Below are 17,058 nucleotides of genomic sequence, written 5' to 3'. Positions count from 1 at the left end.
TTAACACTTTTTCTTTTTCCATTTCAAAGGCAGATTGGGAGTGGTGCCGAGAAAAATTTCCTTACTAGATGACATTTCATCGCAATGTCCGATCGTTTGGGGCAAATAACCAAGGGCAAGGATGGGAAAAGCAAGTATTCGACTCTCAGCCTGTTTGATAAGTATAAAGGAAAATCAGTAGACGCGATCAGGTCCTCAGGTAAGAACCAAGCATGAAGGCCAGTTCTTTACACTTTCCCTTCAGTGAGAACCTCTTGGTGAAGGCCTGTGAAGACCCGCAGCCCCCATCTCGTTAGGCGGATGGGGTCCATGCACACACGTCTTCTGGGCAGGTAGTGGTCACCCAGTAGTTCTGAGGAAGCAGAACCCCCTGCTTCTGTTCCGAGCCTGCAGTATCCTGACTGCTGCAGTGGGATTATTTCTCTGTCTCACTTGTTTTATTGAAGCCGTGGGTATTTTTAGCTTGATGAGTAGAATGGAACTTAATTTGCATCAGAGTTACTCTTTTTAGATTTCATGGTTCCAGTCTTCTGGAATTTGGTGGGAAAAGTTCCTGTTGATACTCTCCACACCCCGTGAGGATTTGATAAATGTCGGGGGCGCGGCTCAGGCTTGGCTGGGGTCCAGACAGAGGCTGTCCTTTCAGTGCTGCTGCAATGAGGTCAGAGCAGTCTCAGCTTGCAGAGAGGGGGGTGCTGTGTGGGATGGAGGTTTCTGGCCTGGCTCCTCACCCATGTTGTAAACTCTCTGAGCCCTCTCCTGCCCGCTGGTAAAATGGAAGCCTCTGCACAGATCGCAGCAGCTCCCGTGTCTCCTAGGTCCTCGGTGAAGAGCTTGTGGAGTGACCACCAAACTCTTCTCGTTTGTTTCTGCGGCGGGTCTGCTCCTTGTTTGTGTTCGGCTGCCTTTGTTGTTGTCACTCAGAGTTTGAAAGAGCGGCTGAACGAATCCAGCCTGTTTCCTTCTGTGACTTTCCTGTGCCACATCTGTTTCCACCCCTGTCTTCCTGCAGTTATTCCTAGACATGGCTTACAGAGTCTCGGGAAAGTTGCCACAGCCCGGCGTATGCCACCACCTGCAAACTTGCCAAGCTTGAAGTCTGAAAACAAAGGAAACGACCCCAACATCGTGATAGTACCCAAGGACGGAACGGGATGGGCAAACAAGCAGGATCAGCAAGACCCAAAGAGGTGAGGGCGGCGGGGCGGGCGGGAGCCTCGCAGCGGCAGAGTTGGAGAACTGGGGCGATACCAGAGGAAGCTTTCGCCCCACTCCTGCTGCTGCTGAGTTGTTTCTTGCTCCCTGCCTTCATTTTGTGTGGCTTTTAGAGCTGATGCTGCAGTGTTTCTGTGGGCTGCCTTGTCCCCAGAGACCAGTGTCCCCTGTGCCTTATTAGGAAAGGCATCATCACCCTGGAGGAGCTTATGCAATAACTGTGGACAGAGCTGGTCTTGGACCCTTGATTCTGGTGGTGGTCTGTGTGTGCTGGGCTCCAGGTTGAGAAGGCAGCCTTCCCCACTGTGGGCTGAGGAGCTTCCCACGCAGACTGCTACAGTTGCTCCAAACAGACCCAGTTACGAAGGAGAACGGCCCAGAATCCTTGATACCCGGAGTCAGTACGCAGCCTCCCTGAGGCTCACCCCTCTGCCAGCACAGCACTTAGGAAGCCTTCAGAGGCCCAGGGTCTGGCACAAAAATGATCATTAGAGAAACAGAGCAACTGTTGTGGCTGCTCCTGCGTGGTGGAGCTGAAAGCACGAGGCCGGTCCTGTTCCACTCGTGCCCGGGGCACACAGCCTGTGCGATTCCCTCTGACCTCTGAGCCTTCAGTCATCTTCTCTGACTGGGTTCCAGCCAGTGTTGAGGAAAGAGGATTTGTGCTGGGAGGGGTCTAGCGAGGGACAGGGCCTTGCTAAGGCTGCAGGCAGAAACCCGCTGCTGGGGTTGCCTGTTGGGGAATGAAAACACAACAACCCACTCTCGTGCACCTTCTTGTCCTGCATCCCTCGTGGTCTGGCTGCTGAGGCTCGGGATCCAGAAAGGAAAGGTGAACCAGTGTTCTATTTTCATTGGAAGTGGCCGCAGTAGCTTTTGTAAAACTTCCCTGTGGTTGCTTCAGACAGGATGTAGACAGCAGGTAATTCAGGCAGATGATCATGTAGTAGTAGTAATCGGAGTCGAGTCTTAAAGCTGTTGTAAAAATTTTCTGTTTGCTTAGGGATCATACTGGTTGATTGTTTAGCATGACTTTTGGAATCAGACAGACATGTACGTGATTTCCAGCCAGGCCGTTTATTAGTTTTATGGAAGCTGGAGAATTATCTGACTTTGAACTTCTACATCCTCCTGTGAAGTAGAAGTAACAGCTGGCTCCCGGGGGTGGTTACAGGAAATAGCTGAGATAGCAGGAGTCAAGTACTTAGCACAGGGCCTGGCATGGAGGAAATGCGTGGAAGATGTCAGCCATTATTGTCATCATTCTATTCAAATGGTAAACACTACGAACTCTTAAGGAAACCGATATTACACATTTCAATGTAAGCATTGAAATGCCTCTGCTATCAAATTCTCGAGAGAGAAGACAAAGCATTGCTCCTTCCTCTTATGTAGTTTTACCCAGCATCGGCATAGAAAGTATCAGGCAGCTTTAATGAGGCCAGTCATGCTGCACGTCTGCCAGGGAAGAGGTAAGAGTGAGTGTTGGAGAGGGCAGCACACCCCAGGGGCTGGTTCTCTGCTGCCCTGGGCCACGCCCTCCGGCGGGGTATGAGGGACATGTTGGAGTGGGGGCCCCTAACTGCTGGGACTTGTTGCTTAGGTTTGGAGAACACAAAAGTGACACTACCTGGAAGCTTCCATTTTAGGCAGAGGTGATGTGAAGGGAGCGTCAGTGGCCTTTGTTTTGTAATGATCGTGAACGGTGAGTTACTTGGGTTAAGTAAACCTCGGAAGAGGCTGTGTGTGTGGAATTTGGCTTCAGCTTACAAATGAGCCACCGAAATTGGCCAAGTGGATCGCTGTCCTCCTTGATTCTCACTGGGTGGAAGGTTGAATGGAAAGAGTGGCCAGAAAGCTGCTGAGTCAGCTGAAACCTTCCTTCAGAATCCTTTCTTGTTGCTTTCTCAAAAGATTACCTGTGAAGTGTAAGTTGACTGACACAACATTTTTTGGACAGCAGTTTGGCATCTTTTTTAATTTATTAGTTTGTTTATTTTTAAAGATTTTATTTTTCCTTTTTCTCCCAAAGACCCCCAGTACATAGTTGTATATTTTTAGTTGTGGGTCCTTCCACTTGTGGCATGTGGGATGCCGTCTCAGCATGGCCTGATGAGCGATGCCATGTCCGTGCCCAGGATTCAAGCTGGCAAAACCCTGGCCGCCGAAGCAGAGTGCGCGAACTCAACCACTCGGCCATGGGGCCGGCCCCAGAACATCTTTTGATCCAACAATGTTATTTCCAAGAACTGAAACACTACTGAATTAGTAATCCAAAAGTGTGCAAAGATATTTATACAGAAATATTCATTGCAGTTTTATCTATAACAGAAAAAAAATTGGAGATTGGTCAATCATGGCCCACCCAGTTGTACTGTGTCGTTAAAGGGGTAGATTCATATGTGTTGTCATGAAAAGGTGTTGAATATGTTAAGTAAAAGACAAGTTCTGGAATGGTGTATATAGTGTTATTCTATTTGTGTTAAAAATATACTATTTTAATATATATAGAAGAATCTGCTTGGACTTTCTCTTTGGAGATGATGAATTCTGTGTTATATATATTTATAAACTTAGTTTTACTTTGAGCATATATTTCTTTATAAGCCAGGAGAAAGTAAAAACATCTGCTCCTGGTTCAAGGCATCCAGCCCCCTGCGTCGCTGTGAGCTGCTGGTCAGGAGTGAGGGACTCAGAGCCCCTTCTCTGCAGTGACTCAGTTTCCCCTTTGGCAAATCCTCCATCACTTCAGTGTTTACAGTGAGCTTTTGGTCTTTGCAAACAGAAGGCTCTGCAAGAAGGCAGAGGACTGTCTGTCCTGTCAGATGTCAGCGAGGAGACCTGAAGCCTGGATCAGTTCTCCTTGTCTTTGCCAGCATGAGAGTCCGCTGGGGAAGGTCTTATTTGTGTTGGTCAGAAGAAGTTTTGCCCCCAGTGAGCAGCTGAGCAGCTGTGGCTCTCGGAAATGCAGAGGGACCTTGTCTGCATGGCCTGTGTCTTATCTAATCTCCACTCTGTCCTGCCTTTGTCTAGTTCCAGTGCGACGGCCTCTCAGCCGCCGGAGTCGCTGCCGCAGCCGGGTTTGCAGAAATCTGTCTCCAATTTACAGAAACCGACACAGTCAATCAGTCAGGAGGTAGGTGCTGGGGGCCCCGTCCTAACTGTGGCCCAGGCGTCAGAGCGCCTAAATGCTTCTGTTGTTGGGAACTGGTAGGAGCCGTCACCGGGAAGGGTGGCTTTGCGTGACCTGCTTATTCCTAGAGGCAAACCTGTTGGGTGACTTTGGGAAATGAGCATAGACATTGTCGTAGTCACTGAAGAGCGATTTTAATCTGCAACTTTTCGAAAAAGACCCCAAATATAGACTAGAATACAGACACCTAGTTTGATTCCTGTTGACTTACCTTGAGGTGAGGTCACTCAGGCCAGCTACAGGCCAGACCAGGGTTCCCCCGGATGTGCTCCCTGGAAACTAGTGCCATACGAAGACAAAAAGTGTGGCCACAGAAAGGGTCAGTAGTCAGGTGAGTTTGAAAAACAGACTTGAGCAAGCTCCTTTACTGTTAGACTTCTCAGTGTCTTTAATATGCTAGTGTGTCCTGTGACTCTAAGAACAGGACACAAGCGACAGCATTCCCCAAATTCATTTGTCCTAGGAAATCTTTTTAACTGAATGTGTCTAGGGTCTTGTTCTCTCAGAACACACTTTGGGGAGTACTGAGCTGTAATCCTTTATTTGTTGATACATTTAAAATGCTTTTCTAAGCAGAAAGTCATGATTTAACTAAGCAAAGCTGGTAATAGCCTCAGTCCCTCGGAGTCTGTGGGTTACAGAGACCTACAGGAGGGTGTCCTTAGCTGGAGCTAGAAATCTAGATGAGAGGTCTGGGAATCTTTTAGAAGACAAAAAGAAATCGAGATGTAGATACCTAGCATTCACCTGCTCTCTTGAAGACAACTTGAATTACTGTTTATTTTAGTTTTTGTTGCTCCCTGAGCAATAGGAGATCAGAGATGCCATCCCCCATCTGTGGGGGATGCCAGTTTGCCAGAAGAGCACCCCTCCTCCCCAACACTGAACTGTGCTTTTGAAATTTAAGAAAAAGGAAAAAAAAATCCATATTCATGTGAGACTCCGTATTCATTGGCCTAAATCCACTTGGGCCTGTTAACCAGTCAGAGGACGTGGAGATGAGTTTGTATCTGTTTCCCAGAATTTGAAACTATTTGTACCCTGGCTGTGCATCCACTCACCTTTGCAACCTGTGAAAACACATACATCTGCCTGTACCCACCACTGGAGAGTCTGAGCTGGGGCCTGAGTACAGTCCTGGGCATCTGTTGAAAATAAATGCCGAGGGAACTGTGTGTAGTCAGGGTTGATGCCCCATCCTGGAGCCAGCACACAGGTCACTTGGCCCAGTGCTCAGCCTTCTTGGCTGTTCCCTAGTTTTCTCTCATGTGCAGAGGTGGGGAGAAGGGGCTCCCAGTGTTTTCCACCTTCTCAAACCTCACCCCACAGAGATGACAGCAGTTTTACTCTTGGGGGGAAGATTGCCAGCGGTGTTGGTAACCCCTCCTTGGTCCTGTAGGCCTTCTCTTCCAGTTCAGCGCCTTTGGTGGATGAGGGCGGGGTGGCGTTCCTTGGGCTGCGGACAGCAAGTGGGAGGCTGTGGGTTGGCCCTGGTGCCCTCTGCTTCCTGCAGGCTCTGAGGCTCCCTCCTCCCTGAGGCACTGTCCAACCCCAGCTGTACTGTCCCCTTATGTTGCTGACACATCTTTTCTATGGTCTGTGTTGGGGAGACCCGTGGGCATTTCAGGCCACCCGTGTCAAGCACTCAGGGCAACTCCTGATAAATAAATGGACCGTTAGACCTGGTCAGCTCTGCGTTGAAGGCAAGAGAGCAGCCATCTGCCTTGAGTGTGTTTAGTGGTGGTGGCAAGGGGGCTAGATGTGGTTAGGAAAGAATAATTATTTAATCTGGTATCTGATCCGATAGGGGATGAAGCTTCATGCTGCATCAGGCTTGTTTTCTGTATCTTCATTTCACCTAGAAGGGGAAGGCTAAGTTGAATGTTGTTGAGAAAGGCAGGTGAGCTCAGAGACTGGGGACCCAGAGGGGCTTTGGATGCAGGTAGAGTGGGGACAAGTCCTGGTCTTGCTGTTGTAGTTGGGACTAGTCACTCCTTCCTGAGCCTCAGTCGAGATACGACTAGAACCGTCCCATGGTGTGGGAGGACTTGGTCAGGCAGAGCATGCCCAGCCCCTAGTGAGCTTTCAGCAGAGCTCAGCCAGGAGGACTGAGTCCGGGCCAGGCAGTCCAGATGAGTGGAGGGGAAGGCGTCTCGCCTGGGGAGTTGTGCCTTGTAGAACGACAGTACAGTCATACACCGTATCACGACGTTTCAGTCAACGACGGACTGTATATATGGTGGTGGTCCCATAAAATTAGTACCATACAGCCTACGTGTGTAGTGGGCTATACCATCTAGGTTTGTGCAAGTGCACTCTGATGTTTGCATGGCAAAATCGCCTGGCATTTCTCAGAACGTGTCTCCATCATTAAGCAACACGTGACTGTAATTATGGAAAGTGGTGTGGTGGTCCATCCAATGAAAGATCAGGCGTGTTGGCTTTCCCATGTTTGCACGCCTCTGTTAGCAGTGGCACACAGTTTTTGAGACACATGCTAGAATTGGGTTTGTTTTTTTGTCTCTGGAGCAAGACAGAGTAGCTCTGTGTGGGCAGGAGAGGCAACTTGACAGAATATTCTGGAGCAGATATGGGTTTGAGTCCTGGCTTTGTTATATAACCAGCTGTGTGACTCTGAGCTGGTCACTTCCCCTCATCTGTAACGTGGGCTGGCCAGCTGCTGACCCCTCGGCTGCTGGACCCAGTGGGATCTGCAGTGGGAAGCTCACGTGGTTAGATGCTGCTCAGCAGGTGGTAGTGGATATATTGGTGTGGGGTTTGAACCTAAGGTGCGGGCCTGTGGACACCTTAGTTTAACTTGCTCAGTGATGGACTGCAAACCGATTGGGCTGGCTCTCTTCTAATTTTCTTCCTTCTTTCAGAATACAAATTCAGCGCCAGGTGGACCAAAGTCATGGGCACAGCTGAATGGAAAGCCAGTAGGACACGAAGGTGGTAAGTGTGTGTGTGTGGCGTTGGGGTGGGGGTTTAGGAGGGATGAGGACCTTTCTAGACTGTTCTGGTAGGGTCTAGGCAGTCTTTGTGGACTCTCTTCCCTGAGAGAGAGACTGCTCTGTGGAGCCCTTGCCATTGCCCCTGTAGGGGAAGCGCTGATTCTGGGAAGTGTGTCGGCTCTTTGATTTCATTCAGTGTTATTGCTAAAGACGTTCCTCCTGAGGCGCACAGAGACCTGGGCAGCTGGCCCTGCTGCTGTTTAGTTCGGCTGTGCTGCTGATGGAGTTAATACCTGCTTAGCAGTGTTGCCAGCACACATCTGCCTCCTCTCCTGGGACCGCAAGGAGGAGGTGCTGCGTGGTCTGCTAACTTTAGCATGGTTTATAAAGAAGCCAGCCCAGGCACCTGAGCTGCCTGCTGGGGGACCGGAACACCAGAGCGTTGAGAGGGTTGTGTGGTATTTGTCACCTTTGGTGCCTGCCTGACCCTCAGGAAGTGCTCAGGAAGTGTGGTTGGCTGAGCTGCCGCCATGCTAGTTCAGTGTGATGAGGTAGGTGATGGGAGAGGTGAGCCCAAGGGAATGGGTGAGAGTTTTAAATGAATTGTGAGCAACAAATTCAAATGGCTTCCAAGGCAGGCCCAGAAGCCTTTGGGGTGAGGGTGGGGCGTGAGCAGAGGGTAACCAGACTCCCCTCCAGTGACTGGAGCCCTCTGAAAGGCGGGCCCAGGGTCAGGGGCATTTTTGAGAGAAACCAAAAATCCAGATTTTTTTATGTGAACTCTGCTAATTTTTCAGTGTTAGCTTAAATGTTTCTAACCCACTGTGCAGACCAAACGAGGTGCCTCAGAGCTGGAAGGTGAGGGGCAGTGGTGTGAGTGGTTAACCCACAGTTGCTCCTGCTTCTGTAAGCAGCACTGGCTGCCTTTTTTACCCCCTGCCCTGGCATCGCCCTCTGCCTTCTGCTTGTCCCTGCCAGCCAAGGCTTTGCCAGACTTTACCTTTGTGTAGCTTATATTAGAAAACAGCTAGACGTCTAGCCTTCCGTATCCACCCTCCCCCGGCCCACCAGACTCCAGTGCCCCTCTGGGTTGGGATCACTGTGTGGTTGAGGACGATCCCCTCAGTCTCCTGTGGGGAACGACATATCAGTCAATGTGCCACTGGAGCTGTGGGCAGAGCCCAGGCGCTCCTGATGTCACAACAGGCAGGGGAAGCTTGGGCCTTGTCGATAAGAGAGCTTTATGGATGCTGGAGTCCCCAGAGGGTGAAGTGGAGGGAGCAAGAGGGATAGGGAGAGGCAGTGACAAGCATTTCACTACCCTAGAATCAAGTCTTTAAAGAGCACTCACAGGGACCGGCCCCGCGGCCAAGTGGTTAAGTTCGCATGCTCTGCTGCGGCGGCCCAGGGTTTGGACAGTTCAGATCCTGGGCACGGACATGGCACCACTGGTCAGGCCATGCTGAGGCTGCGTCCCACATGCCACAACTAGAAGGACTTCTAACTAAGATATACAACTATGTACTGGGGGGATTTGGGGAGATAAAGCAGGAAAAAAAAAAAAGATTGGCAACAGTTGTTAGCTCAGGTGCCAGTCTTGGGGGAAAAAAAAAGCACTCGCTGAACTGTTGACAGTGCTTCTTTGGCTCTCTACAGCTTATCTTTCTGTAAAGTTAGGTTATTTATTTATTTTTTTTGCTGAGGAAGATTAGCCCTGAGCTAACATCTGTGCCACTCTTGCTCCACTGTATATGTGGGTCGCTGCCACAGTGTGGCTGACGAGTGGTACTAGTCCACACCTGGGATCCAAACCTGCAAATCTGGGCTGCCGAAGCAGAGTGTGCCAAACTTAACTAGTATGCCACAGTGCCAACCCTTGTAAAGTTAGAATTTTAATTAAATCAAATGTATTAATTTTTATTTAAAAAGAATTACAAAGCCAGCCCTGATGGCATAATGGTTAATATTCACTGTGCTCCATTTTGGTGGCCCAGGTTTGGTTCCTGGGCATGGAACCGTACCACTTGTCTGTCAGCAGCAGTGCTGTCACGGGGGCTCACATAGAAGAATGAACTTACAGCTATACACAACTGTGTACTGGGGCTTTGGCAGGGGAAAAGGAGGGAAAAAGGAGGAAGATTAGCAATAGATGTTAGCTTAGGGCAAATCTTCCCCTGCAAAAAAAAAAAGACAAAGATTCAAAAAAAGCTAGTGTAAATGGACACAACCACTGTGGAGGACAGTTTGGGACTGCCTCTCAAAATATTAACACTTAGACTCTTTGATCTAGCAGTTCCACTTTGAGGAAATCACTCTGTAAATTACACTTGCCTGTGTATGAAATGACATACATACCAGATCATTCGTTACAACATTGTGCTAGTAAAAGATTGGAAACAATCACTTGAAATATCCAACAAATTATGGTACTTTAATGGAATACTTTTTGGCTCTAAGGAAAAAAAGCAGTTTTCTCCTGATAATGGCAAGATCTCCAGGGCACATTTGTAAATGAAAAAAAGTGCAGAATAATGTATAGAGTATGTTACCATTCATGCAGAAAATTGGGATGAGGGAGAATCCACTTCTGAAAAATGTTGTATATGCATTAAAAAATCTCTGGAAGGGAACACATGAAAGGAGGAGGGAAGCAACCAGGAAAGGCCCTGTTTTTTGAGGGCATTAGAAGTGGGCCGATGCGGCACAAGGATGGGAGGAAAGCTCTTCATGGCTTCTTTCTTTTGGACCTTGTGATTGTGTTACTTAGCAAAAAGTAAGAGCATTTAGAAAACAATTCTGAAACACAGTAAAATGCTCTGTAAACATGTGATAGCTCACCTGGGAGATGGCAGAACCCAGGATCCCAAGAGGAGAGAACACACTCTCCCCGGGCCCAGGTGGGGCTGCAGTGGGCATCAGGCTCTGGTTCCTCCCCTTGTGCCAGAGGCGCAAGTCTGTGGTGCCATCAGGGCTCTGAGGACTTGGGGGTGTTGCCCACAAACATTTTCATGACTCTTTGGCATCAAAAGGACTCTCGCAGAGTTGATAGACTCTCCATTTGGAAGATGTTCCATCGGTCTGTTTCACCTGGAACAGACCCAGGAGGCCCGATTCTGTGGTTTGGGCAGAGGCTCACGTCTCATGGGCTCTGGTGCCAGCAGCACCACCAATGGTTTGATCTGGGCCCTGGGAAGAAGCTCCCTGATTTTACTGTGTCACTTTCTCATGGCGGAGAACACATGGTGTGGGAGATTGGTGGGTGAACATGACGGAGCATTGAGACCTTAGGAACACGGCTGCTTTGGCTTGAGATTTTGAGTTCTACCCTTTATCCTTGTAATCCGTGGAGGGTAAGTTTAATTCATACTTAGAATAATACCTTCATGACTGTTGAGGCAGAAAAAAAGTACCGGACGTTTTTCTTTAAACTTCCAATATCTACCCTACTTTTTTCTTTTTTAAGGTTGGCACCTGAGCTAACATCTATTGCCCATATTTTTTTTCCTTCTTTTTCTCCTCAAAGCCCCCAGTACATGGTTATATATGCTAGTTGTGGGTCTTTCTGGCTGTGCTATGTGGGACGCCGCCTCAGCATGTCCTGAGGAGCGGTGCCATGTTCACACCCAGGATCCGACCCGGAGAAACCCTGGGCCCCTGAAGTGGAGCGTGCGAACTCAACCACTTGGCCACGGGGCTGGCCCCCTAATCTACCATACTTTTGAAGTGTGACTTCGGTATTTCATTCTTGCCAGTGACCTTTTAGCATAATGAAGTGACTATATGATGCGTCAAAGTCCCCCTTCACAGAGCAGTAGAGCCCCTTCCTGACACTTGGAAATTGTCTCTCAGGTTGATCATTGGTGAATAATGTGTCCATTGATTACTCTGGCAGCTTTGTTTGACCCTAGACCTTTTTACTAAGTGGGATGGTGAATGAATTGCTGTGTTGTGCATCGACACTAATCCCACTGCATCTTTCTGGCAAAGTCTTCCTTGGTTACAGGTCCGTGAATCAGTGGTGCTAAGAATGCTGCCTAGAGAAAAATTTGGCTCTTCTGTCTAGGGAGCAAGACATATCACAGTCCGACATTGTGCTGTGTGATCTTCCTGTTACTAGGTGTATATGGTGCTGGAGATGTGCTGCGCATTCCAGTTAAAAGGACCAGATCCCACTCTGGACCCTAAAATGCATTATTTGTCATTATCCATTCATCCAGAAGATGAGTGCAGGTTTTTTGTGCTGCGTGCTGTGAGTGACAGGAGCAAGTTAAGAAAAGGCTTCTTTAGGGCCGGCCCGCTGGCGCAGCGGTTAATTAAGTGCGCACGTTCTGCTTCTCGGCAGCCCGGGGTTTGTGGGTTCGGATCCTGGGTGCAGACACGGCACCACTTGGCAAAAACCATGCTGTGGCAGGTGTCCCACATATAAAGTAGAGGAAGATGGGCATGGATGTTAGCTCAGGGCCAGTCTTCCTCAGCAAAAAGATGAGGATTGGCAGTAGTTAGCTCAGGGCTAATCTTCCAAAAAAAAAAAAAGGCTTCTTCTCTAACAGAGGTTATGGTGTTGGGGAATGAATGAAAGAAACAAAGAAAGCAAGTGTCCCAGGATTCCAAGTGGAAAATGTTTGGTCTTGTAGGGCTTGAGGAACTTTGTAGAAAGTGGTAAACTGAAACGGACAATGAGGAGGTACTCAGGAGTGTAAATCTAGGATGGAGGCCTTTGGGGAGGCACGAGGGGTGACCTGTTGGCATTACCTCCACACGAAAACGGTTGACTTCCTTGGGCCGACTTTGTGGAAGACGGCTCTTGTCTGCCCCCCGGGGCTGCCAGAAGGACCTTACTGTCTTCTTTGTCTTCTTCTGGGAGCTGGGAAGGATCTGGGCTGGGGCAGCTGTGAATCTTGCCCCGTGCACTTGGTAACCAGCTCCTGCAGGTTAGCTGGCAGGGGGCCTGATGTAGTCTGTGACCAGCTCTCCTTGTCACCTTTGGGGAACCCTTGTGCTGCTCTGCACGGTGCACTAAAAATGAGCCGGCTGCAGGGTGCTGTGGCTTTCGGTGCGTGGAGTCGGTGGGGCAGAGAACTGGTGATGCCCGTCTCCCTTGCTCCATAAGTCTTCCTGGTTTTCTTGGCAGGTTTAAGGGGCTCAAGCCGACTATTATCCTTCTCTCCCGAGGAATTTCCGACGCTGAAAGCAGCTGGAGGGCAGGACAAGGCTGGCAAAGAAAAGGGCGTCTTAGATCTGTCGTATGGGCCAGGACCAAGCCTCCGCCCACAGAGTAAGTGACCTTGCACACATGTGGAACAGCAGAATTTCCCTTCTTCTCTCTGCCCTCTTAGAAGAAGTATGCTCGTTCTCAAAGGGCCAGAGCTCCTTGAGTCCAGGCTCCTGCCTGGGAAGTGTGGTTATTGACCCTCCACCTGACCTCTGCATCTGTTGAACTTCTTTCCTAGGCTGCTCTGGAGGTCATTTCTTGTCTTTTTGGTTGGGCCAGGCCTGTGCGCCTTCCCAGCTGTCGTCGTATGTTAGTTCTGATATGCCTGCGTGGTCATGGCAAAGATGGATGGGCCAAGGGCCAATTACCTTGGTTCCTGATTTGGGAGCTTGTTTTCTAAACCGGTGATTCCTAAATTTAGCTGAATCCTATCAGAATCACTTGGGGAATTTGTTGAAATGTCTAATTCCCAGCCTGCTCTCTCCCCGAGCCAAATTAGAATCTTTTTTTTAAACGCGTTCCCCTGGGGATTGTTATGTAGCCGGCCCAGCGCCAGTCTCCATGGTCTCCTCATCTGGGGTCTGGCCAAGGAGTCGGCAGGATTGTATCGTGATACTTGCTGGTAATGTTTTCTCCTTAGTGGCCTTGGGTGGTCAGAGGTTGGGGTGTTGTTTGGGAATGAGACATTCTCTCTGTTCTAACTGGGGATTCTGAAATGGCTCCTGTTCTTTTAGGGGGCATGGGAGCTTGATCAGGTCTTGAAATAGGAGGGATTTTTGTTTGCTTGTCTTGATTAATCCTTGAAGTATTCCAGAGTCAGAATTGATATCCTGTAAATGAAATGATCACTGTGTGACTCTTTAATAAAACATATTGCTTTTCACTAGCCTAAGCTGGGTTATTTTGTCTGCTCCAAATATGTAATTAAATTCCTTAGGCCAAGAATTGTAACTTTCTGGGATTAATTAAGATGAGCTGCTTTGTAGGACTATAAAAATTTAAAACTAGGAGAAGCTTCCGGGATCAATTCCATCTCGTCCTTCGAGAAGCCCCAGATGGCCAGAGGGGTTAGCACAGGGCTTGCCTGAGATCACACGCAAGGTGGTTGAAGAGCTGGGAGCAGACCTGGATTTTGTAGCTCCCATCCTGGGTCTCTTTCTCCTAAGGGTCACATACTTAGGGACCTTTCGTGTTTCAACCACTAACCAAAAGTTGACTCAAAAGAGGAGTCTTTTGGCTCATCTGATTTCTTGCTGGCCTGTAATTCTGCCAGATGTTGTGTGCGTTTGGCAGTGGAGAACATCATCGTGAAAAGATGGGCAGATAGGTTGGCAGGTTCTTATCATGACCTGTGGAAGGGCTCCACGGGATGGATGCAGCAGCAAGCAGGGGCAAAAGCCTGGTGGGCTGGGCCTCAGGCCCCTCCACACCCCTGCTGGAGTAGGGACAGCTCTGCTTTGTCTTATGACCTGGGCAATCTCTTTGACTAGCCCTGCCACTGCTAAACCGAGTTTGAAAATGTGTGTCGGGAACTCAGTGGTTTTAATGTAAATGTCCGCGCAGGCACAGTGCTGATCCTGACGGGGCCAGGTCAGTATTTCTGGAAGAAAGCACGCAAGGCTCTATTCATCAGGGCTGTCTTAATTTCTTGGGGGCATTAGATCTGTGGCTGATGTGGTTTCTGTTAATCAGTGAAGACTGTGTCTTGTTTTCACTTGTCTTCTCTCTCAGTGGACCTCATTTTGTATTCCCTTATGATCAGACTTCCCTCAGCAAGTTCATACTCATTGGCCAGGTGTCTGCCCCCCACTTTCCCTGACCTACTTGACCAGTTGACTCGATTCTTCACTTTTTGTTTTTTTTTGTTTTTTATTTTTTTGGTGAATGAGGGGGTCCCTTGACCTTCAGAACCTCATACAATCCCTCCTCCCCCTCCTCTTTCCTCTCCCCTTTTGCCCCCTTTCAATTTCCAGATGTGACAAGCTGGAGGGAGGGCGGTGGGCGAAACATAATTTCTGCCACGTCTCTGAGCGCCTCCCCAACTGAGCTGGGCAGCAGGAACTCGAGTGCAGGAGACGGAGCCCCCTCCTCGGCATGTACCAGCGATTCTAAGGACCCCTCTCTCCGCCCGGCTCAGCCTGTCCGCAAAGGGGCTTCACAGTTCATGGGAAATGTATACCACCCACCTACATACCATGACATGCTTCCTGCTTTTGTAAGTCTTCAGAGTGTCCCCTTTTTTCCCATGAAGTCGGATTGTTCATGTCCAGCGGAACCTGCTTCACATGGTTGAATGTCCACCTTGGCTTCTCCCTCCCAGTTTCACTCTTTGCCTTGAAAACCCTACTCTGGAGGTTCCCATTAGTTTTGCATTTTCTCTCCCCTTTTCATATCTTAAGGGCCTCTGGCTTCTTTCCCTGGTGATGTGGATATTATTTTAGCCTTGGTTCTTTAGAAAAAGGAGAGGCAGGTCTTCCCCAAGACACAGGTCCCTTACTTACTTACTGACAGCAGGAAAGAAATGGGGGAGATGGTGGTAGGATTAATTGGGAAACCCCAAGACTTTCCTGTTTCTTTTTCCCGTTTTTTATTTTCCAAGACAAATCCTAATGTAAGTGGAACTTAGAATTACCAGAAAACCCTGTTCATTGATGTTATGTTTCAGATGTGTTCGCCACAGTCTTCAGAGAACCAGGGTACAGTGGAACGAGGATCTTTCCCCCTTCCCCAGCTCCGCCTTGAACCCCGTGTTCCTTTTAGACAGTTCCAGATGAATGACCAAGATGGGTAAGGCTATTGCATTGTAGTCACATATGTAGTGATTACCCCTGGTGGTGATATTGGACAAGATACTAAGCTGATGTTTGAAAGTACTTTGCCTTCTGGAGACCACAGTGAACCTAAAAATGAGCTCAGAACCCCAGGGTGTGTGGGATGGCTGGGATCTGGGGCTGCCCAAGAGATTGGGTTGCAATTTCAGGTTCCTGGCATAGTTGAAGTTTTGGCATGTGCTTATTACTAGGCATTTGCATTCAGCATATGAAACAGGAGAATGAGGCAGAACTTCTCTCTGGGAGGTATTTGTTCATTGTCTGTTTCTTTTAAAAGGAGATGATGTGTAAATATTAAATGCAAACAAGAACCTTTGCAATGTAGAACTTATTTTTGGAAAAGTATTTGGTTTTACTTCCATCTGTGTACTTGACATGAGTCCAGCATCTTTACTCTTCTTTCCCTCATCAGAAAAGAAAACAGACTGGGAATGGCTCGCCCTATCCGTCCACTAAGGCAGCTGGTGGAACGGGCACCACGGCCCACCATCATCAATGCGGAAAACCTGAAGGGCCTTGATGATCTGGACACTGATGCTGATGATGGCTGGGCAGGTGGGTTATGGTGTCTCCTGATGGGTTTATCACTGCAGTGTAGGAAGGCAGGGCTGAAGTCAGTCTCCGCTCTCCAGCGTTGAAAACCCTCTGACGCAAACGTGTTTTCCCTCGGCAAGCTGGGATGAAGACAGGGCCAGGGAGCAGCCTCTGTGCCCTGAGTTCGGATCCTCGGTGGTGGTCAGACCAGTGGTTGCTTCCTGATGGAGCCATCATCTTCTTTTTGGTCTTTGGTCTTGATCTTAGAGCTATGGGTGATTTTGCTGTTAACTTTATTGAAAAAAGAGCTTTTATAATGGGAAGGTTAAAACAAAATAGTACAGTGAACCCCCAGCTCCCCACCATCCAGCGTCACCAGGGACCCAGTGTTCTGCCATTCTTATTTATCTTCACCCTTGCCCCGTGCCCCAACCCCGTTATTTTCTTTTAAAATTCTTTTTGTTTGTATTCAAGTAGATTTTAATTACACTGAAAGGCACATATCTTATTGGTACAGTTTTGACAAATGGATCACTTGTGTGCCACACCCCTTATCAAGATAGAGAACCTCCCGCAGCACCCCGGATCCTGTCGGCCCCAGCCCTAGCTCTGCCCAGGGCCTCCCCCTCGTCTCGTGACCTTACTGTAGGTTAGTTCTGCCCGTTGCAGAACTACCAATGAATGCAGTCATGCAGCATTTACTCTCAGGTAATGTTTTCGAGATGGAACAATGTCGTTATATATCAGTAGTCACTTTTACTTACTGGAATATGTTTCATTGTATCGATATACTGTAATTTGTTTATCTATTCGGAAGTTCCATGATGAGTGACATTTTCCTTTCTCTTGAGTAAATGTCGAGGAGTGGAATTGTTGGGTCAGAGGGTGGGTGCGTGGTTAGGTTCATAAGAATCACCTCAGCCTTTCCTGTGGCGGTTGTGCTGTTTTGCATTCCCAGCAGCAAGGTGTGAGAATTTGGTTGCTCTGCGTCTTCACAACACTTCTGTGTTAGTCTTTTTAATTTTAGCCATTGTAGTGGGTGTGTAATGGTATCTCATTTAATTTGCATTTTGCTGATGACTAACGATGATGAACACATTTTCTTGTGCTCTTTGGCTA

General features: G+C 48.6%; 1 protein-coding gene across 20 annotated transcripts in view; it reads left to right on the top strand.

Annotated features, from left to right (window-relative positions):
- Nucleotides 1-17,058, top strand: part of PRRC2B (proline rich coiled-coil 2B) — a 90,664-nt gene that overhangs the window by 28,689 nt on the left and 44,917 nt on the right. For 16 of the 20 annotated variants that reach the window (XR_006533078.2, XM_044778531.2, XM_044778530.2 and 13 more), the window contains exons 2-9: nucleotides 30-199; nucleotides 1,013-1,190; nucleotides 4,249-4,351; nucleotides 7,291-7,363; nucleotides 12,494-12,637; nucleotides 14,548-14,789; nucleotides 15,240-15,361; nucleotides 15,818-15,960. Coding sequence is in view for 19 of the 20 variants with exons in the window: in XM_044778531.2 (XP_044634466.2) it covers nucleotides 85-199; nucleotides 1,013-1,190; nucleotides 4,249-4,351; nucleotides 7,291-7,363; nucleotides 12,494-12,637; nucleotides 14,548-14,789; nucleotides 15,240-15,361; nucleotides 15,818-15,960 (1,120 nt within the window). In the remaining variant the exon portion in view is untranslated. The remainder of the gene's footprint in view (nucleotides 1-29; nucleotides 200-1,012; nucleotides 1,191-4,248; nucleotides 4,352-7,290; nucleotides 7,364-12,493; nucleotides 12,638-14,547; nucleotides 14,790-15,239; nucleotides 15,362-15,817; nucleotides 15,961-17,058) is intronic. The other 4 variants (XM_070518495.1, XM_070518497.1, XM_070518503.1 and 1 more) reach the window with 2 other exon arrangements.

The sequence above is a fragment of the Equus asinus genome, chromosome 10 (assembly GCF_041296235.1).
Source record: "Equus asinus isolate D_3611 breed Donkey chromosome 10, EquAss-T2T_v2, whole genome shotgun sequence".
NCBI lineage: Eukaryota > Metazoa > Chordata > Mammalia > Perissodactyla > Equidae > Equus > Equus asinus.
The sequence above is the reverse complement of the archived record's forward strand: the minus strand, read 5'-3'. Positions and strand labels throughout refer to the sequence as shown.